Consider the following 26571-nt stretch of genomic DNA (forward strand, 5'->3'; position numbering starts at 1 on the left):
CATGATGTCACTAAGATGACATATCAGAACAACACTAAATTAAAGTGCACTTTTTGTACAGAACGCCACTACAATAGTTTAAAACAAATAAAGTGCACATATTTCAATAACTCAAATAAAAATGAGCTGCATAATAAGAAATCAGATAGTGTATGTCCTTCGCTATGTGGTAGGTTACTGCGGACGTTATCTCTTGTTGTTGACTATGTTTTTCATACGGTGTTGATCTGGAAATGGTTGCCTCTGCATTTTGTGGGTGTGGCACCGAACGGAGATGTTGACACGCGGAGTTTCAAACACTCTTCATTCTCTAGCGGGTGACTTTTCAAATGATGCTACATAATAGCAGTAATGCTACTTTTTGTAGCAACGCTTTTGCCCCACACTTGACATATTACGGTTGTCTGTTCGATATATTCCCGCTTGAAGCCAAATCACCGGCAGACGATGGAACCCCCTGCTGTTTTTCTTGGGAATTCATTATTCCTTTATTTGTTACCAGATTCGCACCTTCTTTCTCTCGTATTACCACTCACACCACAGCTAACGTTACCCATGCCGCTACCTCTCTGCTCCGCGAGGGCGTATACGTATGTGACGTATGTAAGAAGGTGCGCTTGTTTTATGTCTCTGTGAGAAGGAGAGACAAGAAAAAGTGAGAAACGCATGTAGTGTAATGCCCGCAGCTAAAAGCAACTGCGTGAGAACGTATACTCGAATATCAGGATATAGTCATTTTCTATATCGCACGGAGACAAACCCGCGATATATGGAGTATATCGATATGTCGCCCAGCCCTACTTAGTATCTACAGTGGTCTTGCTAAATACCAAACTTAAAATCAAAATATGCTTTATTGGTCAGTTATGTTTAAAACACAAGGAATTTGACTTGGTAGACTGTGCTCTCTCTGATCAATGTAAATAATAAATATTACCATTAACTAAAAATATAAACAAGTACTTAAGTCACTAACATGTGCAAGACTAATAAGATAATAGTGCAGTGGTGAATAAAAGCAAACAGATAATAAAGTAAACATGAGTTAGAACATTCACAATGACAGATTAGTTCCAGGGTTACTTCACAGCAACAGGTCTGACACTCTGTGACTGTTTAGAGTTCAGAGTGACGGCCTGCGGGAAGAAACTGTTCTTATGACGAGTTGTTTTGGCGTACAGTGATTTGTAATGCCTGCCGCAAGGGAGGAGTTTGAACAGTTTGTAACCAGTGTGTGAGGGATCTGCATTGACGCTACCTGCCTGTTTTCTGACGATATAAGTCCTGGATGCGGTTAAGGTCGACATCAATTATCTTTTTTTATGCAGTCCTAATACATTATATAAACAGATATATATATATATATATATATATATATATATATATATATATATATATATATACATACATACATACATATAGCAACAAAGTTGTTCAGCCGGCAACACTGCTCCTGCTATATGCTCTTCTCGGTAGATCTGGTGTGCATGAGCTGTATTGAGAACCACAATCTATAAGTGTTGGTTCGTCCATGTTGTTGAGAAATTAGATATAGTATTTGGTACAAAACATCAGATCAGTACACAGGAGGTTGATGTTCTTCATCAAATAAAAATGACTGCCCATCTTCTGCAATGTTCACCGTTTAGTGTTTGACAGCCTGCCTTATATGTATAATTTCCTATTGTTTATTTAAGTGTACTTGCAACCATGCAGTCATTATAGTCGGGAGTCTAATTCCGTACCATCATAATCAGGATTGGTTCCTGATGAGCTCCTACTAGTGTGATCTATCACAAATTGAAAGGAAGAGCTACATTTGAGTAGGTAAACAAAAGTTGAAGACCACAGCTGTGACAAAACAACATGCGGTAAATACTCACCGGGGTCATTCTTTGCCAACTCAGTCCTTAAAACTTCCGCTAGCTGTTGTCATGTCACAAGGTTACTATTTACATGGAAGAAGATTGATGGCTCACTCACTTTCTGCCACAGCTACTTGAACAGGTGGGATCTTGTCTAAGTGATATCACCATTGGGGGAAGTAGGCAGAAAAAGAAGAGCAGTCACGAAGGAAATATCACTGCTATTGTTATGGCAACCAGAATGTCAAAAGATGCTTTTTTAACGGTTTTGCTGCATTTTGCCTTTAAATGGATCCAGTGGCAGTAAGCATGTGTGAAGCTGATGGATTGACTTGTCAGGCCACAAATTCCAGCTTTCATCATTGGCTTTTAATACTGTCAATTCTGTTTTTGACCACACCCCTTGACTAACGGCTATGAAAGCGTTTGTCGACATAATTGAAACCGAAGTTAGGCATTGCGGATACATTTGTCCATAGATATAAGGTAAATGGGATTTTTACAGGACTTTTAGCATTGTTTTCCTTTGTTTACGCATACAGAATTTTTTTTTTCTTCTGTTTTCGTATATTTTATGCTCTTATTTAACTAAGCTGCTGCAGTAATTCAAGTGTATGTTTTGACTACAATAATATAAAAGCTTTTGTTAATGCGCAGATTAGGGATGTGACGATTTCCAGTATTAATGATAAACCGCAGTAAAATTCCAAGTAAATAGCTACACAATATAACTTTCTTGGCAGAATAAATATGTTACAGAATTATATTGTTTTGGTTATTTGGGAGCCATATTATTTTTATTTCAGTTTTTAAATATGTTTTTTTATCATTTTAATTAGTAAAAGTTTTGTCTTTTTTTAATGATAAAGGAAAGAAACATCACATCTGGTCTATGTAACATCAGAAAAATTAACTTCCTGTTGTCAAATTCTTTCAAGTACAGATCAATCTATTTTAAGACAGCACAGTCTGTAGGTCTAATGTGCACAGTTAAATATTTTAATTGCTCAGACAGTAATGTGTTTATACAGTACACATTTAGATTGGGTAATGTAAATTTTTAATGGGGAAATAGGTTAATGTCTCTTGGAGTTATGCTAGCATTTTAGCCAGCTAGCACTCGTTGCTTCTCCAGTAAATGAGCAGCATTACCGGTCCGTGAGTTTATCAACGAGTTAACAATCACGGTTTTACGATCATCAAAAGTTTCAACTGTAATATTAACTGTGGGGAGTGTATCATTATCAACATTATCCCTACTTCTAATTTAGCTGCTGACATATACAGTAACATATTCGCCATTTCCGGTTGTATTATTTTCTCAAAAATATTATTAATATATTTGCTAATTTATTGTCAATATCTGGTTACTTTCCGTCGTAACATTGGTCTAGCCACATACTATATTGCTTTAAAATATAATACGCACTTTTTCTTATAATGTTCCGATACTTTATATTAGTTTTGCGAGATACTGCAATTGTTGGTATCGATCCAATACCAAGTATATCCAATACCATGGTTCTTACTTACCATTTTCAAGATCATTAAATGATTACATTTTTGAAAAAGCTATTCTGACCATAAAAACAGAATGTGTAACAATATAAATTAATGGTAACACTTTAGTATGGGGAACATATGAACCATTAATTAATTGCTTATTAACTTAGGGTCAGGGTCAGGGTTAGGGGGTAGGGGTAGGGTTGGGGTTGGGGAAGACTCTCAGTTAATGGCTTACTGGTTGTATAATAAGGCCATGCAGAATAAGGCATTAATAAGTACTTAATAATAACTAATTGACAGCCATTATGTTACTAATTTGCATGTTAATAAGCAACTAATTAATGGTTCATATGTTCCCCATAGAATTATTTCCTTATTCCCTTGTATTACATACAGTAAATGATTTAAAATAAAGTCAATATTGCAAAATAACTAAACAAAAGCATAAACTACTGTTGGCTCTTATTTCCTGAGTTTGTAAACAATAACAACATTTGATTTGATGTTGTGATAATAAACAATATCGATATAATCACTGTAGTATTGACCATATACTGATTCAATACTCGGTACAGTTACTGTCGATATTTGTATTCCTACAGTGTGTAGTGTACTGTAGCATGTTTAGCTATTTTGGTCCTCTAGTCCTCCAGTGATAACAATATGAGTTGACACCTTTTTTTTTTGATATTGTCAAAATTGTGGGACACAGATCAAATGTGTTATCAAAATGCATTATCACAATGTAATGATCATATTAAAAGCTCTATCGTTGGGCAAATGTATATCATTTACATCGTATATCGTCTACGCTCTACACTGAACAGGAAGTCCCTGTGTGCACGTTGTAACGATGTGTAACTAGACCGTTGTCATTTTATCCATGCAGATTAGGGCTGATGAGGAGGTTCACAACACAGCAACATAAACGGAACTATTTTTCAGAAAACATTTCAAATGTTTTGTTTATAAAAGCAGTTGACCATGTATGTGGATGACAACATACAGTAAGCAGGCACTTTTTAGCATTAAGTACAACACAATGGATCAGGACTTACTAAGTTACTTGATCGACATAAACAGGTTGTCAAAATAAGTGGGACGAACTTAAGTTGGTTTCATTGTATAGGGAAAATAGCATGACATAAACGTTTTGCTTTCTTTAAGTTATTGTTTCACGGCTTTACTAATTAATGCATCCATATTTGAATGACCATTCCAGTATGTGTTTACAAATTACCATAATATTATTGAAAGAAAGAAATGCTTGGTAAAGCACTTGTTTTGGAAGTGAGTTGCCTTTTCTTTACCAGCATCAAGGCCATGACATTATACTCTGTGCTAACTGTTGTGCTGACAGCGCTATGACTGTTTTATTTTTACGCTCCCTCCCCACAGTTTTGTCCTACCCACTTCCCTACTTTGGTCATACAGTTGCTCGAGGCCTGCATTCACCTTTTGTGCTCCATGAACAGAGCAGTCATGTATGCAGTGCCAAAAAGTGTAAAATAGTTTTATGAGAGTATTCGCTTGCAAGGTGTATCTTGTACTCTGAGCATACACATTCCTTAAATAGAATCGGCCGATGGAATGAACCCCACAAGACGAAACATTCAGATGTGACTGACCATATATCACCACTATATTTTGACATCTCAAGTTCATATTTTGAGCTACCTAATCTGAATCTAATAAAAGCTCAATTTTAAATGGAATTGTACAAACCCCGTTTCCATATGAGTTGGGAAATTGTGTTAGATGTAAATATAAACGGAATACAATGATTTGCAAATCATTTTCAACCCATATTCAATTGAATGCACTACAAAGACAACATATTTGATGTTCAAACTCATAAACTGTTTTTTTTTTTGCAAATAATAATTAACTTACAATTTCATGGCTGCAACACGTGCCAAAGTAGTTGGGAAAGGGCATGTTCACCACTGTGTTACATCACCTTTCCTTTTAACAACACTCAGTAAACGTTTGGGAACTGAGGAGACACATTTTTGAATTGGAATTATTTCCCATTTTTGCTTGATGTACAGCTTAAGTTGTTCAACAGTCCGGGGGTCTCCGTTGTGGTATTTTAGGCTTCATAATGCGCCACACATTTTCAATGGGAGACAGGTCTGGACTACAGGCAGGCCAGTCTCGTACCCGCACTCTTTTACTATGAAGCCACGTTGATGTAACACGTGGCTTGGCATTGTCTTTCTGAAATAAGCAGGGGCGTCCATGGTAACGTTGCTTGGATGGCAACATATGTTGCTCCAAAACCTGTATGTACCTTTCAGCATTAATTGCGCCTTCACAGATGTGTAAGTTACCCATGTCTTAGGCACTAATACACCGCCATACCATCACAGATGCTGGCTTTTACACTTCGCGCCTATAACAATCTGGATGGTTCTTTTCCTTTTTGGTCCGTAAGAAAAGACGTCCACAGTTTCCAAAAACAATTTGAAATGTGGACTCGTCAGACCACAGAACACTTTTCCACTTTGTATCAGTCCATCTTCGATGAGCTCAGGCCCAGCAAAGCCGACGGCGTTTCTGGGTGTTGTTGATAAACGGTTTTCGCCTTGCACAGGAGAGTTTTAACTTGCACTTACAGATGTAGCGACCAACTGTAGTTACTGACAGTGGGTTTCTGAAGTGTTCCTGAGCCCATGTGGTGATATTCTTTACACACTGATGTCGCTTGTTGATGCAGTACAGCCTGAGGGATCGAAGGTCACAGGCTTAGCTGCTTACGTGCAGTGATTTCTCCAGATTTTCTGAACCCTTTGATGATATTACGGACCATAGATGGTGAAATCCCTAAATTCCTTGCAATAGCTGGTTGAGAAAGAAAGGTTTTTGTTAAACTATTCAACAATTTGCTCACGCATTTGTTGACAAAGTGGTGACCCTCGCCCCATCCTTGTTTGTGAATGACTGAGCATTTCATGAATCTACTTTTATACCCAATCATGGCACCCACCTGTTCCCAATTTGCCTGTTCACCTGTGGGATGTTCCAAATAAGTGTTTGATGAGCATTCCTCAACTTTATCAGTATTTATTGCCACCTTTCCCAACTTCTTGTCACATGTTGCTGTCATCAAATTCTAGAGTTAATGATTATTTGCAAAAAAAAAAAAATGTTTATCAGTTTGAACATCAAATATGTTGTCTTTGTAGCATATTCAACTGAATATGGGTTGAAAATGATTTGCAAATCATTGTATTCCGTTTATATTTACATCTAACACAATTTCCCAACTCATTTGGAAACGGGGTTTGTAAATTTGTTTGTGACGCTGACTACATTCGTCACGATGCTTAATGCATTCAAATACACTTAAGCCAAAAGTGATTAATACTCTGGTCAAATTCTGAATTGAAGTTAATTTTTATGGTTTATTCTTAGTCAGATTTTTCAGTACGGTACTTTCAATTCAGCAAAGAGGCATATCGATTTAATCAAAGAGTAAAAAAAAAATTTCACAGTTAAAAATAACAGTGGACCTATGTGAACATTGTGTCCCTTTGAGGGTTAAAATACCAAAAATATATCAAATATTTGATAAGTACTTTTGAAAGTGTCGTTTATGAAAATATTCATACAGCAGAATTGGTTACAAGTTTAATTGGTTCTGTGACGTAGTCAGTTCCTTGAAAAACCTGTACTGCCAAACAGCGTCGCCCATTGAAATTAATTAAAATTAACTTATTTTGGGCATTGCCCACCAAAACAACACAATTTTAACATGTAACATGCCTTTTAAAAAGAAAAAAAAACTGTTAAGATAATAAATATTGCATTAAAAACAATACAATAAAGTGTAGTACAAAACAACTACCGTTGTTTTATATACTAATGTAGTAATATTGTACAGCATTTACCTCCTTTAGCGGACTTCTACGGCAGAGGCCTGGAACAGGGTGTCCCACAGAGGTACTGCAAAGGAGTCATGACATGTTTTGGTTGATTAGACTTAATTTTGAATTGTGTGTGGGATAAGTAAGTCTAAAAAGACAAAAAAAAAAGAAGAAGAGTCTAAAAAATAAATAAAAGTCTAAAAAAAAAAAGTCTAGCCTATTAACATACTGTATTGTAGTTTATAAGTAGCAGTGGCATGGACACCCGCCACTTTACCTTGCAAGTTTAAGGTAAAATCATGAATAAATAATAGCATTATTGTATTCATGTTAACATTTAAGATAGCTAGTGATTAGCGCGCTAGTTACCTGCCAGCAATTAGCGCACCAGTTTCCAGCTATGATCAGCGGCGCAGTTTTTAGCTAGCCTTTAGCGTGCTAGTTGTCAGCCAATGCTTAGCACACTAAGTGTCAGCTAACAATTTGCGCAACAGTTATCAGCTAGCGATTAATGCGATTAGCAGTGTTTTACTCTATTATTTGAATATTGTAATATTCCACAATAACATGGCAACTTTTAGACCCCTGTTTTACGGTATATGCTTCGAACTGCGTCTCTGTCAAACAAATCATTAGCAGCTTCTTGATATTTTCATGAATAAATGTCTGACGTTTATTATTTCAACGTCATTGGCTGGCGTTATTGACTTACTCTGCTTTAGTATGATGGTCATGATCAGATTTTTTGATGATCAGTTTAGTCTAGTTTAGACTTTATTTGAAGGGACAATGCACAGAAACATTAAGCTCAAAGACAGATATGTTCAGTACCAGATTATAGCTAAATAGCTAATTTCCATCTGCAGTCCCTGGCTACCTAAATTAAAGGGATAAAAAAATCATGCAATAAAATTATTGAATTATTAAATCATTTATTTCTTTAATGCATCTCATTCACTTCTTCTCAGCACTCTCTGTTTCCATGTTTGGTCTATCTCTTGCTATAAGCTACAGTATTGTTATTGAGTAACACCAGATGTTTTGGTCTGATCTTACGGGGTTCACTGTGACATTTGCTACACCAACGAGCGGTGGGTAAGCTCGTAAGCGGAATATAAAGCATAACAAATCAAAACCAAGAGACAGCCTGTAAGCTTGGGCACTCTTATCCCAAGGTAACACTGTATTTATTTGCTGCAATTATTAGGATGCTGATATTTTTGTCCTTAGGACCTCAAGTATGTGTTTTTATTTTAAAACATCCATATTAGAAACAAAAAAATGCATGAAAGTCAGTGTTACTGCAAAATCAATGATCAACTCAGGACGTAATCACAAAAAGTTCGAACTCAAATTCCTTGAAATGTTTCTAATTTAAAAAATGTATTTGTTTTGGGGTTTTAAATAAAAAAGTATGAGTTATGTAATCATAGATTATTGGCTTTTATTAGGTTGAAACTCCAAACAAGCTATTTTAAACTTGATGTGCGCCGATGAAAAGAAAGTTTGTCGCTGCAATACTAACTAATTACCTCAATTTTATCTAAAGTTCTCTCTGAGTTTGTTTTGAAGGGCGCAAAGCACATGGCTCTAACTAGCATCACACTGGCGTGTGACGTGATCACTACCTGTGCAATGTGCACCACCTTCCGACGGTCAAATCATACACTGATTAATCCTCATTAATTTATGGTAACACTAGGTCTGGGCGATATGGCTGAAACTGTATCACGATATATGTTTTTTTATATTGGTCGATATTGATAATTATTTATATTTTTTATGACCTATGAAAATATGGACCAGGAGAAAAATATATAAATGTTAAAAATGTGTATTAAAATGTAACCTTCCTCTGATTATAATCCTTCAGCTATCAAGGCAGAAATGCTTGTAATATTTAATCAGTCCATGTAAACAAAATTCAAAAATTACAATAAACACTTGACAATAACCTCTTTAAGGTGAAACAAAAGGAATATGTAAGAAATGCCTAATAAAATGTAACAAAATAGTGCAAAGTGTGAAAATGTAAACTTAGAGAAACCTGAGAAAAACTAGTACCGTATTTTTCGGAGTATAAGTCGCACCGGAGTATAAGTCGCACCTGCCGAAAATGCATAATAAAGAAGGAAAAAAACATATATAAGTCGCACTGGAGTATAAGTCGCATTTTTGGGGGAAATTTATTTGATAAAACCCAACACCAAGAATAGACATTTGAAAGGCAATTTAAAATAAATAAAGAATAGTGAACAACAGGCTGAATAAGTGTACGTTATATGATGCATAAATAACCAACTGAGAACGTGCCTGGTACAGTATGTTAACGTAACATATTATGGTAAGAGTCATTCAAATAACTATAACATATAGAACATGCTATACGTTTACCAAACAATCTGTCACTCCTAATCGCTAAATCCCATGAAATCTTATACGTCTACTAGTCTCTTACGTGAATGAGCTAAATAATATTATTTGATATTTTATGGTAATGTGTTAATAATTTCACACATAAGTCGCTCCTGAGTATAAGTCGCACCCCCGGCCAAATTATAAAAAAAACTGCGACTTATAGTCCGAAAAATACGGTACTTGCAGGTTTCGTCAGGCTTGTCCCTGACAGTTTGACTGTGTTTTAGTTTTTTCTCTGTGTTTGTCTTAGTTTCCTGTCAGTGCTTTTATTTTGTCTTCATTTCCTGAGTGTCTCCCTGAGTGCTGCTTCCCCTCAGCTGTGGCTGATTGGCACCTGGTGTCAATCAGCCAGCTACTATTTAAACCTGCCTTCTCCTCCAGTCATTGCTGGATCATTGTCGTTCCTACCTGTCGTGTCGTTGTATGCTGTCGTTGCTACCTGTGTGCGTTAAGCTTTCCCTGGATCCTGACTCCTGTTCCTGCTTCCTGGTTTCTGGTTCGTGTTTTCCTTTTCTTATTTTTGAACATTAAAACCATGTTTTCTCGTACAATGCCTTCCGCCTTCTCTGCATCTTGGGGTTCGGCACCTACAAACTCTGACAGGTTTAGTGCCACAAAGTACTGTTTGGCAGTAATTATTATTCATATGTTATTAGACCAAATTTTTTTTTTTTAAATAGCACATTTGTTATATTTTGTTATTTATTTTAGTTATACAGTCCTGCACTTTAGTTCCTACCTGTTTCCGTACATCCGAATAGGGAACAGACGTGTGTTGATGAGAAATGATGAGCACGGTGAAGGACGACAGTCCATTTGAAAAAATCCAAAAAGCTACCATACTGTGGGGGTGACTTTTCCTGTTTTATCCACAATTTATTCGCTCTCGGCAGCACTCATTTTGATTCATTTCGCTCTGTACAGAAAATCGACAGTAATATGGTGCACTATGGACCACTTCCTGTATAGCTAGCTTACCAGACTGCGAGTGCCTTTGTTCATGCAACCAACCAAGCTTTATTCTTTCCGTTTTTTTCCCGAGCCTAAAAAATTATATATTTATCAAACGTATTTTATATTGATATGATTACATGGATATCGTGATACACAAAACCCAAAACCTGTGAAGTTTACATGTTTTGTAAATCGTAAATAAAAACAGAATACAATGATTTGCAAATCCTTTTCAACCTATATTCAATTGAATAGACTGTAAAGACAAGATACTTAACGTTCAAACTGGAAAACTTTATTTTTTGCAAATAATAGCTCATTTGGAATTTGATGCCTGCAACATGGAAGGAAGTTGAGGAAAGCTCATCAAACACTCATTTGGAACATCCCACAGGTGACCAGGCTAATTGGGAACAGGTGGGTGCCATGATTGGGTATAAAAGTGGCTTCTATGAAATGCTCAGTCATTCACAAACAAGGATGGGGCGAGGGTCACCACTTTGTGAACAAATGCGTGAGCAAATTGTCGAACAGTTTAAGAACAACATTTCTCAATGAGCTATTGCAAGGAGTTTAGGGATTTCACCATCTACGGTCAGTAATATCATCAAAAGGTTCAGAGAATCTGGAGAAATCACTGCACCTAAGCGATGATATTACGGACCTTCGATCCCTCAGGCGGTAGTGCATTAAAAAGCGACATCAGTGTGTAAAGAATATCACCACATGGGCTCAGTAACACTTCAGAAAACCACTGTCAGTAACTACAGTTTGTCGCTACATCTGTAAGTGCAAGTTAAAACTCTACTATGCAAAGCGAAAGCCATCTATCAACAATACCCAGAGACGGCGCCGGCTTCGATGGGCCCGAGCTCATCTAAGATGGACGGATGAAAAGTGTAAAAGTGTTCTGTGGTCTGACGAGTCCACATTTCAAATTGTTTTTGGAAACGGGGGACGTCGTGTCCTCCGGAACAAAGAGGAAAAGAACCATCCGGATTGTTATCTGTGATGGTATGGAGGTGTACTGATGCTCAAGGCATGGGTAACTTACACATTAGTGAAGGCACCATTAATGCTGAAAGGAACATACAGGTTTTGGAGCAACATATGTTGCCATCCAAGCAACGTTATTATTGACGCCCCTGCTTATTTCAGCCAGACAAATCATTGTATTCTGTTTTTATTTATTTACCAATTACACAACGTGCAAACTTCACTGGTTTTGGGTTTTGTATATAAGGATCGTTTTATCGGCTCAGCCCTAGGTAACACAATATATATATTTATATATATATATATTTTTTTTAATTTTTTTTTTTAATAATCACATGCGTTAACGCGTTAACGTTGACAGCCCTAATTTTTACAGCAGGTTTTGGGGAGCTGGAATTTTTTGTCAGTAGGGACACATGTGAAAGTGCAATTTAAGGACATGTTAAGATTTAACTTGGAAGTGTAGTGCCAAGTAAATAATTAGGGGTATATGTGTGCTGTACCTGCACCCGAATTGCAACTTGTGCATGGATGCACATGCTTTTCCTTTAAAAAGGTGGTAAAACCTCTGCTGGCCGTTGATAGCCGCGAACAAGGACATACATTTTTAAACGAGTGCAGTATGTCATGTTGTCATTTAAAAAATATATATGTGTCGGAGGACACGGCCTTGGAGATGTGAGTGCTTCTTTCAACGGGGTCGTCAGGGAGCACCAACAGTGTTCCTTTGAAATGAGCACTGAATTTTGTGGGACAAGTGGAGGAAATTAATCTTCTGTGTACATCTATTGAACTGACTGTACTCAGCTGGATGAGTAATATAGTGGATTAAAAACATAAAAACTGCTCCATTTTCAGTCACGAGACCAAATCAACTTCATTGCAGATGAAGGGAGAGGCTGTGTGCAACCCAAGCGGCACTCTCAGTGCGAGGAGTTTGCAAGCAGCAACTGGTTGACTTTGGTGAAACTGGGTTTGTGTATTTTCATGTTGGCGCTACTGAAAGGGCGTGGGAATAGTCTGCATATGCACGAAGCAATTGATGCTTCACAAGGGATATCACTAGGTTGCTTAATTGAACCTTTCTATTTATGACACTGTTCTCACCTCTCTGGATTCACAACACGGCACCACAGGAAACCAGCACAGGTTCCCATGGGGAACAACAGAACGAGACGGGATTTGTAACACAGCGCCAGCATCAGGAACAGTCCAACTTATCTATGCCTATTGTGTTATTCAGTGATGTAAAACCTGAAGAAGGAGGGGCCGGGGGTATAAGGAGCATTACACTAAGATTAGTGTGGAAACTGCTGTATCAGGAGGTCAGCAAGGAGGATTAAGAAAAATAACTTTGATGCAGATTTGTTGACTGCCAAATCTCACACAGCTGTGTCCATCTGAACAGGGAAAGCAAAAACAGAAAATAAACACAAATATAGGTCATGCTAATAATAAACTATGTCATCTCGAAACTTTTCACGCACATTCCTGATAGGGATGGTCCGATTTGTTACTCAGGAATATAGTATATTGCAAAGATGGGTTATGTATTGGGAGATCTGGCCTAAAATCTATATCGCATTATATTTAGCATCCTCCTTCGATGGCAATATTTATCTCACTATATTATTTTGTATGTAAATGGTAACAGAACCATTCCAAAATAAGTTACAAAGGCTCCTAATTAAACTGCTGACATATTGGGTCATTTATGGTTGTATTATTTTCTAAAAACTATTGTTTAGCTACTTGCTCATTTGTTAATATCTGGTTACTTTCTGCTGTAACATGTTTATATCTACACTTCTGTTTAAATGTAATAAGCGAATAGTGTTGCTTGTTTACTTTACATTAGTTTTTGAAAGTACTACACATTTGGTTATCAATCCAATACCAAGTAGTTACAGGGGCAGTATCAGCCATACCAATGCTGATACTGATACTTGTAATTTTCAAGATCATTTAATGATTACATTTTTAATCACAATTAGACAGAAACACGTAACGGGGTAACAATATCAATTATTATTAAATATATTTCCTAATATTGGCTCTGATTTGAGTTTAGTTTTTTGCCCTTAAGGTGAACTGCACTTTTTTTCTTTTTGCCTATCATCCACAATCATTATGAAAGATATAAAGGCTGCATTTTTTTTGTGTGCACTCTAACTCGTAATAAACGTTAATAAAAGTCAGCTTACAGCACAGCCAATGTGAGATCCTCTATTACGCCCATAAAACCCAATAAAAACATCCAAAAAACACCAACAATACTCCATTTACATTTTGTGACTTGAATATCAACCAAGTATTAGTGATATTGTTTTTATAAATGCTAACACAGACAAACCATTTATAGCGGTGCCGTGATCACGAGTGTTGTGCCAATGTTGACATGATCGACTGATCAGCTGCTTCCTCATTTCTTTGCTCGTCAAACTTTATTCTCGATCATAAATTATGCCTCTCACCTGGATAGGTAGAGCATGGAAGTATTATTGTCGCAAAATTATTTGCAAACGTGTATCTCAATCTGTGCACGTGTAATCCAATTCATGTGCGTGTGTACAATGTGTCTTATCAGATCCACGTACGTGTGTTTTAGATCCGCGTACATGTGTTTTTATTTGTCTGTCTGTCCCTAATCAAAAAGAACCCTCAAAAGTACTTACATGTGACAGATTTGTGAGTGTGTAATACGTGTGCACGCGCATTCAGAAGTGCATGCGTGTAGTAATACAATATGCCTCTGCGTAACCATAATCTCCGAGAAGCAGGAACCCTCTATTGGCTGTCTTTTTTACAAGTGACTTTTGCGGCACTTCCGCCATGTACGATTTGAGCGAGCGCATCCAGATTTGTGAGCGTGTAATACAACGTGGGCGCACATTCAGAAGTGCGTGCGTGTGTGTATCTGATTTAACCAACCACATAAGACAACTCCGCAATTTAAACCAATTAGAAACAACATACAGCTGAGGTGCGTGAAAGAGCGACGCCAAGACCCGCCGCCATACGTCATTTTTGATTGCTTTAAATTGCGTAGTTTGTAAGAAACTGAATTTTTTGGCCGCCATGCAGACAACTTAGACGTGGGTTTGCACTGTGGAGGGATGTTAGCCACTAGCGAGGCCGCTACATTGCGTTGAGGACACTGCGTCTGCAGGCTTGTCGCTGTCAAATTTGCGGGACACAGTTAGAATATGTCATCAACATGCATTATCACGATTTAACCATAGCATTAAAATGTCTATAGTTGGCCAGATATATATAATGTATATCGTATATCGACTATATTGCGTAACCGTATACCGGTGCCAAATCAGGATTTTAAAAACTCAACAATAACCAGAAAGCATACAAAATTTGTCCAAAAACATTTCCCTTTTATTTTTGCATACTTTTTTTTCACAAAATAATAGTTTAAATACTTCAATAACACTGCATAAATAAGATTATAACCAAAATATTTACTTGGAGTGCACAATAAATATAGGACTCATAATTATCGCGTCGAAATAAGGAGTTATGACATCACACGGACAGAAAAAATAGCTCCGATAATGGAATTTAAAAAAAAGAACGCTCCAATAAGGTGAGGTTCCCCATAGTGTTTTAAAGGAGAACTGCACTTTTTTGGGAATTTTGCCTATCGTTCACAATCATTATGAGAGATAAGAACACACATGTCTTTTTTGGGGGAGGATTTTAAAGAAGGGCAGCACGGTGGAAGAGGGGTTAGTGCGTCTGCCTCACAATACGAAGGTCCTGAGTAGTCGTGAGTTCTATCCCGGCCTCGGGATCTTTCTGTGTGGAGTTTGCATGTTCTCCCCGTGAATGCGTGGGTTCCCTCCGGGTACTCCGGCTTCCTCCCACCTCCAAAGACATGCACCTGGGGATAGGTTGATTGGCAACACTAAATTGGCCCTAGTGTGTGAATGTGAGTGTGAATGTTGTCTGTCTATCTGTGTTGGCCCTGTGATGAGGTGGCGACTTGTCCAGGGTGTACCCCGCCTTCCGCCCGATTGTAGCTGAGATAGGCTCCAGCGCCCCCCGCGACTCCGAAGGAAATAAGCGGTAGGAAATGGATGGATGGATGGATAGATTTTAAAGAAGATAAAAAAACACTTGGAAGATGCAGCTAATGGGAGTCACCATCAGCTAAAACAACTTCAAAAACCCCCAGCAATGTTTTATTTACACACTGCAGTTCTATATATAATGTAGTAACAGACATGTTTATAACAATATGTAATATATTAAATTTTTACTGTATTTTGGTAATTTTAATCATTGTTGGAACTAATACTTCGGCGCATTTATTTCCATTTCCAAAGCAGCGCACTACTGATTTCTGGTAACAACCCCTTCCGGGTACAAACACGCGAATGACTGTTTTCAGACAAATGAGGATTCACAACCTTAGCTTTTTTCATCTAAATTCATGGAGGATGAATTACTGCTTCTAGAAGCCAGCACGAAGGAAGAGCGAGACGTGGGAACAGACGGAAGCCGATAGTGAGGTGAAAGTGAATTGAAGCTGCAAAATGTGGAACTTGAAGCAAAGCTACTTTGACATAAATAGCGTGCTTAACCATAATTAACCGGAAAAAACATCCCTGGCCATCTGGACCAAACAGTCCATCGAGTAAGCCACACTTTATATTGATCCTGATACACGCTGCACGTCATGCGTGTGTATCATGACAGACAGCATATGCTGTGCAAACAAAACATGACATGTGGGCTAATACACTACAGATACTGTAATATGATTGTTCATGTTTTTCAGTCAGTAGATATTAGTGTCCGATCGCAATGTGTTGTGCATTACAAACTCAAATGTGTTTTGTGACTTGAAAATTAGTCAAGTATTAGTAATATTGTTGTTATAAGCCCTAACGCAGATGAACTATTTATAGCGGCGTCGTGATCACAAGCTTGTGTGCCTATGTTGACATCACTGAGTGGTAAGCTTTGTTCTCGCTTCCTTGTTTGTGGAAGTTTATTGCGGATCATAAATCATGTTGTTGGCAGTTTTTGGATGGTAATTTACTGGGTTTTATGTGCGGAATTGAGGACCTCCTATTGGCTCCATTGTAAGCAGACTTGCATTTACATTTATTTACAAGATAGAATGCATTCAAAAAAATACATCCGTCGTCATGTCTCTCACATAGATTGTGAACGATTCCAAATTGAAAAAAAAAGTTCCCATTTTTGCTTGTATCGCAAGAAGTTGAACGATGCGGACACGTTTGTTAATGGATACTTTTTAAATTCACTCCTGCTTTAGAGACTTTGTATGTGTAAGTAATATGCAACTATTATCTGTTACTTAATATTATAACACTTTTTTATATTGTCAAATGTGCTGTTTTAGTTCAATGAAGGACCCATATCACTAGGGATGTTCCAATCTGGGTTTTATGCTACTGATTCAGATACCAATCTTCCATGGGTGAAATCGGCTGACACCAATATCAATCACATGTACTAATTGTAAACTGTTCCATATATTTATGGTAAGTGCGATTAACACATTGTTTGGCTCCTGCGATGAGGTGACGACTTGTCCAGGGTAAACCCCGCCTTCCGCCCGAGTGCAGCTGGGATAGGCTCCAGCACCCCCTGTGATCCCGAGAGGGACAAGCGGTAGAAAATGGATGTACGGATGGATATTGTACATTGTATATAACAGTATATTGTCTTTTAATAAACACAATTGTTTGATCACAAAGTCAATATAACACAATACCTAAAAAACTACCATCGCATTTAAATCCTTTAGTTTTTGCCCTCAAATTCCCTGAATTTGTATACATGAAAATACAAATTTAGACTTCTTGAAGCACTTACCGTATTTTTTGGAGTATAAGTCGCACCGGAGTATAAGTCGCACCCGCCGAAAATGCATAATACAAAAGGAAAAAAACATAAATAAGTTGCACTGGAGCCCAGCCAAACTATGAAAAAAAACTGCGACTTATAGTCCGAAAAATACGGTACTTCTTGTGTCATTTTAGGCTAACATAGCAATTAGCATGCCTGCTCCTGGCTTGCTTTTACTGTGTGAAGCATGTTTAGTTTGTCCTCCAGTGATAATGACACATAATAATGATAAGTTGCCATAATTAAGGTGATTATATTAACTGGTGGTGACCATAAAAATAAATGTAACTATCAGTCAGAGGTGATTGCCTAATTCGGCAGGGGACGATCACATACCGGTACTTTTTCACAAAAATCGGGCGATACTGATCGGTAGCCGATCGATCAGCACATCCCTACTTATTACGTATGTTTATTGTGTAATTAGCTGTTGTTTAGCTGCTAGCTCTTAGTAGCCTGTAGCCTACCATGTTTACCTTTTGTAAATGACTTGACAAAAATACCAGAAAATACTTTTTATTTTTGCTGATATCAGACCGATATCCAATATCCACATCACACCAAGACCACATCACCATTAATCAGATATGTTTAATAATTGTGTGATCATTTTTAAGCTTATGGTCTGATAGTTAGTTGTTTCCCATCTGGCAACACTGTCGGACAGCCACGAGAAAACGTGTATTCGAGTTTGGAACTGAGCACTGCTGATGGCGCGTTAAGTTTGCAGTAAAGTTTAAAAAGAGCATCAGACTCTGTGTGCCCCTGTCGAGACGCTAACTTACTTATAAGACCTTACCTGCATAATATCCCCTTCATGCACTTGTTGCAGATGGCTGAGTTTGCATTAATTTCGCACCTACATTCAGACTCAGTTTTTTGGTCCGGTTAGTACTGTTTTACTTTGGTGCCGTTAAGAGTTTGGTTACCCATTTTGTAACAGTTAGTATGGAAAAAGAGTCTGGTATGATTAGGAAAGTGTCACCCAGTCTGGAGGAAAGATAGGAAACACCCAGCTCACGAACACTCAGCACTTTGAGCTTTTTTATCAAGTTTTTTGGGAGTCATCAAAACTGAGCTGAGTCAGCGATTGTCTTTCTTAGGTGTCTCAACTTATTGCAGTTTTGACGACTTTTAGCGCTACCCCTAGTATTAAGAAAACTGAATTGTAAAGTCTGTCGACAGAAACTTCAGACTGCTCCCTAATTATTGATAACACATTGCTTTTTACAAACCCCGTTTCCATATGAGTTGGGAATTGTGTTAGATGTAAATATAAACGGAATACAATGATTTGCAGATAATTTTCAACCCATATTCAGCTGAATATGCTACAAAGACCTTTCTCAACCAGCTATTGCAAGGAATTTAGGGATTTCAACATCTACGGTCCGTAATATCATCAAAGGGTTCAGAGAATCTGGAGAAATCACTGCAGGTAAGCAGCTAAGCCCGTGACTTTCGATCCTTCAGGCTGTACTGCATCAACAAGCGGCATCAGTGTGTAAAGGATATCACCACATGGGCTCAGGAACACTTCAGAAACCCACTGTCAGTAACTACAGTTGGTCGCTACATCTGTAAGTGCAAGTTAAAACTCTCCTATGCAAGGCGAAAACCGTTTATCAACAACACCCAAAAACGCCGTCGGCTTCGCTGGGCCTGAGCTCATCTAAGATGGACTGATATAAAGTGGAAAAGGGTTCTGTGGTCTGACAAGTCCACATTTCAAATGGTTTTTGGAAACTGTGGACGTCGTGTCCTCCGGACCAAAGAGGAAAAGAACCCTCCGAATTGTTATCGGCGCAAAGTTGAAAAGCCAGCATCTGTGATGGTATGGGGGTGTATTAGGGTAACTTACTTAGGGTGTATTAGGGTAACTTACACATCTGTGAAGGCCCCATTAATGCTGAATGTTTTGGAGCAACATATGTTGCCATCCAAGCAACGTTACCATGGACGCCCCTTCTTATTTCAGCAAGACAATGCCAAGCCATGGGTTACATAAACGTGGCTTCATAGTAAAAGTGCGGGTACTAGACTGGCCTGCCTGTAGTCCAGACCTGTCTCCCATTGAAAATGTGTGGCGCATTATGAAGCCTAAAATACCACAACGGAGACCCCCGGACTGTTGAACAACTTAAGCTGTACATTAAGCAAGAATGGGAAAGAATTCCACCTGAGATGCTTAAAAAATTTGTCTCCTCAGTTCCCAAGCATTTACTGAGTGTTGTTAAAAGGAAAGGCCATGTAACACAGTGGTGAACATGCCCTTTCCCAACTACTTCGGCACGTGTTGCAGCCATGAAATTCTAAGTTAATTATTATTTGCAAAAAAAAAAAAGTTTGAGTTTGAACATCAAATATGTTGTCTTTGTAGTGCATTCAATTGAATATGGATTGAAAAGGATTTGCAAATCATTGTGTTCCGTTTATATTTGCATCTAACACAATTTCCCAACTCATATGGAAACGGGGTTTGTAAGTGGAATGCCTTCGGAGATGCCTCGTGTGCCAAATAAAAGGAGGAGCACTTCTCGATGATGATCTCCTAGGCCTAGCCAATCATGGCTAGAATAGCAAATGCTGAGCTGAAGATAGACAGTATGAAACCTCAGCTTTGACATTTCAAACAGTTCAAACATTAAGGTTAAGAGTTTATAGACTACAGTAAATCAAGACTGAATTTAATGAGGACTACGTCTTCATTAAAGCAACCTGCACAGTTTGTTGTAATTTTTTCAGACATGTCTGAAGACAGACCAGATAATTTTTTCCTCTCAGCTTTAGGGAGGCAAGGCTGACGAATGCGGGCACAATCATGACTGTAATGTGATAGCTCCTAGTCAGTCATACAGTACAGTAGATCCCAGGTATTCGCAGGGCTAACGTTCTTAGACCGCCAGCATAACTGCGAATAGGCTCGACTGCACAGGAGGAACAGCTCAATAAATTAAAATATTTTGCAAATGTATTTAATTTCAGGTGTTGAATTAAGACAACGAGACCAGTTGAAGGCTCAGGAAGTTCATATTTTTAACTACATATTTAAAATATTGAACTTATAGACATTTTTTCACATTTTATGAGATACTGACTTGGGGTTTTGATAACTTTCCTTACATCCATCCATCCATTTTGTCCCGTTCGGGGTCGCGGGGGGGTGCTGGAGCCTATCTCAGCTGCATTCGGGCGGAAGGCGGGGTACACCCTGGACAAGTCGCCACCTCATCACAGGGCCAACACAGATAGACAGACAACATTCACACTCACATTCACACACTAGGGCCAGTTTAGTGTTGCCAATCAACCTATTCCCAGGTGCATGTCTTTGGAGGTGGGAGGAAGCCGGAGTACCCGGAGGGAACTCACGCAGTCACATGTTTTGGCCAATTAGTATCTATTTCGCCAATTTAATTGGTCTCTGGGCGGCGCTCACATCAACTGTCTAATCGAAACATATGTTTGTTTCTTGTGTAAACAAAGCAGGAAAAGCAACGTGTTACACTATATCAACTTTTTATTGCTCCAATGACACGATTGTCATCCTCCCGCAAGCTCAGACCTACTTCTTCTTCCTGTCTACAGTTTACCTGTTGGGTAAACTAGTACAGTGTATACACATTTGCTTCCTTATTTATTTAGTGTAAGGCAAGCAAGATTACATTTTCATTTGCAATGCTGACCTAACAAAGAGGCAGCATTTACATGTTAGAGATGTTGAAGTAGGGCTGGGCGATATGGCTGAAAACTATCACGTTTCAAGCATTTTATATCAGTCAATATTTTTTATGACCAATCGAAAATAAGAAGAAAAATATATGAAATGTAAATAATTTTATTCAAAATACAACTTTCCTCTGAATATAATCCCCTCAGCTATCAAGGCAGAAAAAAAAGTAAATGTCCACAAAATTATGGAAACCCCTCAAAACAATATAAACACAATTATAAAATCACATTAGATTATTTCTTGCAAGTTTAGTGCAAATATATGTACACACTTACATACATATGGATTCCCCTTAATGTAATTGAATGTAGTGCGCTGCCACAGCATATTTTTTTCTTTTACTTCCTGTTTTGTTAGGCAAACAAAGCGCAAGTGCCTTTGTTCAGGCAAACAAACTGTTGTAGCTTTTATATATATATATATATATATATATATATATATATATATATATATATATATATATATATATATATATATATATATGTGTATGTATATATATATATATATATATATGTATATATATATATATATATATATATATATATATATATATATATATATATATATATATATATATATATGTATATGTATATATATATATATGTATATATATATATATATATACAGGGTTTCCCCTTAATGTAATTGAATGTGCCACCGCGGTCTTTTGATTACCGCCACTCCTTGAAAAGTATTTTTTTTCTTTTACTTGAAGACAATTTAAAGTAGTATAATATATTGTAGACCACATAAGAAATCACAAAATCTGACGCTATTTTTACGTTTTATTACCACTCTTATGTTAATAAACGGCACAATTACAACAGGTTTTACCTCCCGTGCAAACACTTTTGTCTCGTGAGTCCACGCTTCCCCAGACACTCAACATTACTTCCGCCAATCACCTTTCAGGCATGGACAGTGTGTTTGCAAACTTGGGAAAAACTGACGTCAAATCCAAACCACACAGACATAAAACATTAACATTAGCTGGTCGTTACAGCATGAATTCATTTATATATAGCCTAATATTTGCGCACTATTGATAAGTTATGTACCGAAAACTCGACCGCCGAAAAAAGACCTTGATCACTGGAAACTGGATGTAGCTTCTTTTGTCAGGGACATCGAAGGAGTCTCCAAACACAAGTACATTTTATAATAACACCAGAAGAAGATGGTAGATTTGTTGTTAGTTGCAGTTCACTTGCTACTGATGAGCCACAAGCAAGCAGAAATGTACAACGGAAAGTCAACCTTATAGAAATATCAGGTTCAAAGCCATGGCAAGTTATTTTCCCGACAAGAAAATACTATTTTTCGTCGTGAGAAGAGGCGACATCCCTGCAGCAAATGCCTGCTGTGCGTGTCGTTCAGAGGTGGGTGTTGCTTCAATTCCGTGTTCAGATTACGGTTAAGGTGCAGTGATAACATTACATTTAGATTGTTACTAGGTGAGTAAGATGACATAAAAGCTCAACAGAAATGAAAAACAATTCGGCAGGATGTCGAAAGGAGACCTTTTTGTTGCAAACAGTCGATCCGACATCAAAACATGTCAGGACACTTTCTCAAACCAATCACACACTTTTCCAGCTTCAAATTAAAAATGCTACACTATACATTCGATTGAACTACGTTTAGGGTTTCTCCTTAATGTACGGGCTTCATATTAGTCACCACACCTAACAAAATAAAGTAATATAATGTAGCGTCCAGAAGAAAACAAAGTCTGTCGCTCTTTTTATCTTTTATGGCCAATTTTATGATAACAACGACCCATTTTCAACAAGTGTTTTCACCGTGCACACACGTCTGCCTCTGTGCTTCACTCCTTGAAACACAACACGTGTTCATTCTTCGCCGACACGGTGTGTTCAAAGACCATGGGAAAAATGACGACCATGACACACTAACATACACGTTAACACCAGCCATACGCACAGTATGTCTGGAGCGGACGCAACGTGTCCGCGTTGTGGACGTACTTTAATATATTCGGGATATACCCGCGGACAGCGATCTTCACAATTTAAGATGACACTGGCAGCATTTAATGAGATAAATGCTCCCAGCAACACGAAGCAAGTGTGACGTCAGGGTCTCTGCAGCCCGCTTTTTGTCACGGACGTGGAGCGACAGAATCTAAATCAGGGGTGTCAAACTCATTTTAGCTCAGGGGCTGCATGGAGGAAAATCTATTCGCACGTGGGTTGGACGGGTAAAATTATGGCATGATAACTTAAAAATACAACTACGACAACTTCAGATTGTTTTCTCTTTTTATTTCGGCCCAAAATAGAAAATGCACATTCTGAAAATATACATATCACAAATAAAACTCTTGACAAAACACTTCAAGTTAGTTGAAAATTCTGAGGAAAAAATGGATGCAGTTGCAAAAACACCACAAAGAAAACAATGAATTTAGATTTTATCTTAGTGTATCTACAAAGCAATTAAACTTTTCTGGCTTTCTGATTAATTGTGTAATTTTTTTTTTACATGTTCTGGTTGAGTCCTCATTTACAGAATGATTAGCAGTCTAAATATTACATTTGATTAATTAATAGAGAAGGTTAATATATTTTCATGCAGCCATATGACGCCACAACCCCCCCCCCCCCCCCCGAAAATTATCTGTCTCGGGTACAAGTGTTGAAAAATTATACCTATCTGCAATAAATATTTTAATCGTTTGACAGCCCTAATATGTGTATGTGTATGTATATACAGTTGTGCTCATAAGTTTACATACCCTGGGAGAATTTATGATTTCTTGGCCATTCTTCAGAGAATATGAATGATAACACAAAAACCTTTCTTCCACTCATGCTTAATGGTTGTGTGAAGCTATTTATTGGCAAACAACTGTGTTTACTCTTTTTAAATCAAAATGACAAAAGAAAGTACCAAAATTACCCTGATCAAAAGTTTAAATACCCCAGTGACTCTGATCTAATAACATGCACAAAAGTTGACACAAACAGGTTTGAATGGCTAATCAAGGTTCCAATCCTCACCTGTGACCTGTTTGTTTTTTAAATTAATGTGTGTGTATAAAAGGTCAGTGAGTTTCTGAGCTTCTGACAGACCATAGCATCTTCCATCCAGTGCTGCACAGATGTTTCTGGATTCTGAGTCATGGGGAAGGCAAAATAATTGTCAAAGAATCTACGAGAAAAGGTAATTGAACTGCGTAAAACAGGAAAGGGATATAAAAAGATATCCAAGGAATTGGGAATGCCAATCAGCAGTGTTCAGACGCTGATTAAGAAGTGGAAAATGAGGGATTCAGGTAGACCAGCAAAGATTTCAGCCACAACTGCCAGGAAAATTGTTCGAGATACAAAGAAAAATCCACAAATAACTTCAGCTGAAGTACAGGACTATCTGAACAATTGTGGTGTGGCTGTTTCAAGATGCACAATAAGGAGGCACTTGAAGAAAAATGGGATGCATGGTCGAGTCGCCAGAAGAAAGCCATCACTCCAAATTACTTTGTTCCAGAAGTTTTGAAGCTTGTCTCTGTGCTGTTTGGCGTAATGTAAGCGGGATACTTTGTGACAATTGCGCAGAAATGGCTTTCTTCTGGCGATTCAGCCCATTTTTCTTCAAGTGCCTCCTTATTGTGCATCTTGAAACAGCCACACCACAATTTTTCAGATAGTCCTGTATTTCAGCTGAAGTTATTTGTGGGTTTTTCTTTGCATCTTATTATTTATTTTCCTGGGAGTTGTGGCTGAAATCTTTGCTGGTCTACCTGAATCCCTCATTTTCCACTTCTTAATTAGCGTTTGAACACTGCTGATTGGCATTCCCAATTCCTTGGATATCTTTTATTACCCCTTTCCTGTTTTATGCAGTTCAATTACCTTTTCTCGCAGATCCTTTGACAATTATTTTGCCTTCCCCATGACTCAGAATCCAGAAACATCTGTGCAGCACTGGATGAAAGATGCAATGGTCTGTCAGAAGCTCAGAAACTCACTGACCTTTTATACACACACATTAATTACAAATAAAAATGTCACAGGTGAGGATTGGAACCTTGATTAGCCATTCAAACCTGTTTGTGTCAACTTTTGTGCATTTTATCCGATCAAAGTCACTGGGGTATTTAAACTTTTGATCAGGGTCATTTGGGTACTTTCTTTGGTCATTTTGATTTAAAAAGAGTAAACACAGTTGTTTGCCAATAAATAGCTTCACACAACCATTAAAGCGTGACTGGAAGAAAGGTTTTTGTGTTATCATTCATATTCTCTGAAGAATGGCCAAGAAATCATAAATTCTCCCAGGATATGTAAACGTATGAGCATGACTGTATATCTATCTATCTATCTATATATATATATATTATATTTATACATACATGAACGTTTCATTGAACGTATTTTTTATTGATATCGATAACATGTCTATCGCGATATATTCAAAAATTCAAGGAGCTTTTTTGTCATATTGATATCGTTTTATCGGCCCAGCCCTATATTGAAGTGTGATGATAATCTTTCATTATCTTTCATCTACTAACAAAAATTATCGCTATAGATTTCTCTCAACAGTTCACAAATGCTCTTAATGTGCAGGGGCAAATGTGTTGGAACACAAATGAATGTTTTAAGATGGACAAACACCTTTGGAGCGTAAAATAAACATGGAAAATATCTACAACTTGTGGGTGACAAGTTGATGGTGTTTCTTACTTTTAAGTCTGTGTAGTATAATACGAGTAAAACCAAATTGTGTTCAAATCATTTGCTTTTTGAGGTTAAGATTACAAGGACAAATTATAGCAATTTCATGAAATCACACATTGATTCAATGGTGTTTGAAAAAATAAGCCTCAAAACATTGCAACTTTCGACGCAACTTTCTGAAAAAGCTGCTGTGAATTCAGGCATTTTAGGCCGCAGCAATCACAGAAAAAGACAGTGAAATCCTGGAGGGGCCAGATCTACTTTAAAAAAATACTGAAATTCATCAAGGCACACCTGTATTCAATAGCTGCCACCTTTCATAGACAGACGCTAGATCATCCACAGAGTGAAAACCCACAGCATGTCCGCTCCCTCTGGAATACATTTGCGCATGTGTTAAAGACAGGTTGCATAATAAATGTGAGGCAGAGACCCAAGGAGAATTGTAAACGCGACCATGTAGAGACAGAAATGGCATGCACCGCTTAAATAAGATAATAAAATAAGGCTTTCTAAACAAAACTTTTGTTTTGAAATTGTGCTATTTACTTGAATGAATTGCATAAGAATAACGATAGTTTCTTATAGTCACACTCATTACTGTTGTAGTCTTCCTGTTTTATTTGCTTTAA

At 37.6% G+C, this 26571-nt stretch overlaps 1 protein-coding gene across 2 annotated transcripts in view; it reads left to right on the forward strand.

Annotated features, from left to right (window-relative positions):
- jam3b (junctional adhesion molecule 3b) overlaps positions 1-26571 on the forward strand; it is a 101997-nt gene that overhangs the window by 47455 nt on the left and 27971 nt on the right. The window contains exon 1 of one of the 2 annotated variants that reach the window (XM_061963226.2): positions 6580-10154. The exons of the other annotated variant lie outside the window; for it this stretch is intronic. Coding sequence (XP_061819210.1) covers positions 10082-10154 — 73 coding nt within the window. The 5' untranslated portion in view covers positions 6580-10081. Of the gene's footprint in view, positions 1-6579; positions 10155-26571 lie in introns of those variants that run through there. 2 annotated transcript variants of the gene reach the window in all.

The sequence above is a fragment of the Nerophis lumbriciformis genome, linkage group LG09 (assembly GCF_033978685.3).
Source record: "Nerophis lumbriciformis linkage group LG09, RoL_Nlum_v2.1, whole genome shotgun sequence".
Lineage (NCBI taxonomy): Eukaryota > Metazoa > Chordata > Actinopteri > Syngnathiformes > Syngnathidae > Nerophis > Nerophis lumbriciformis.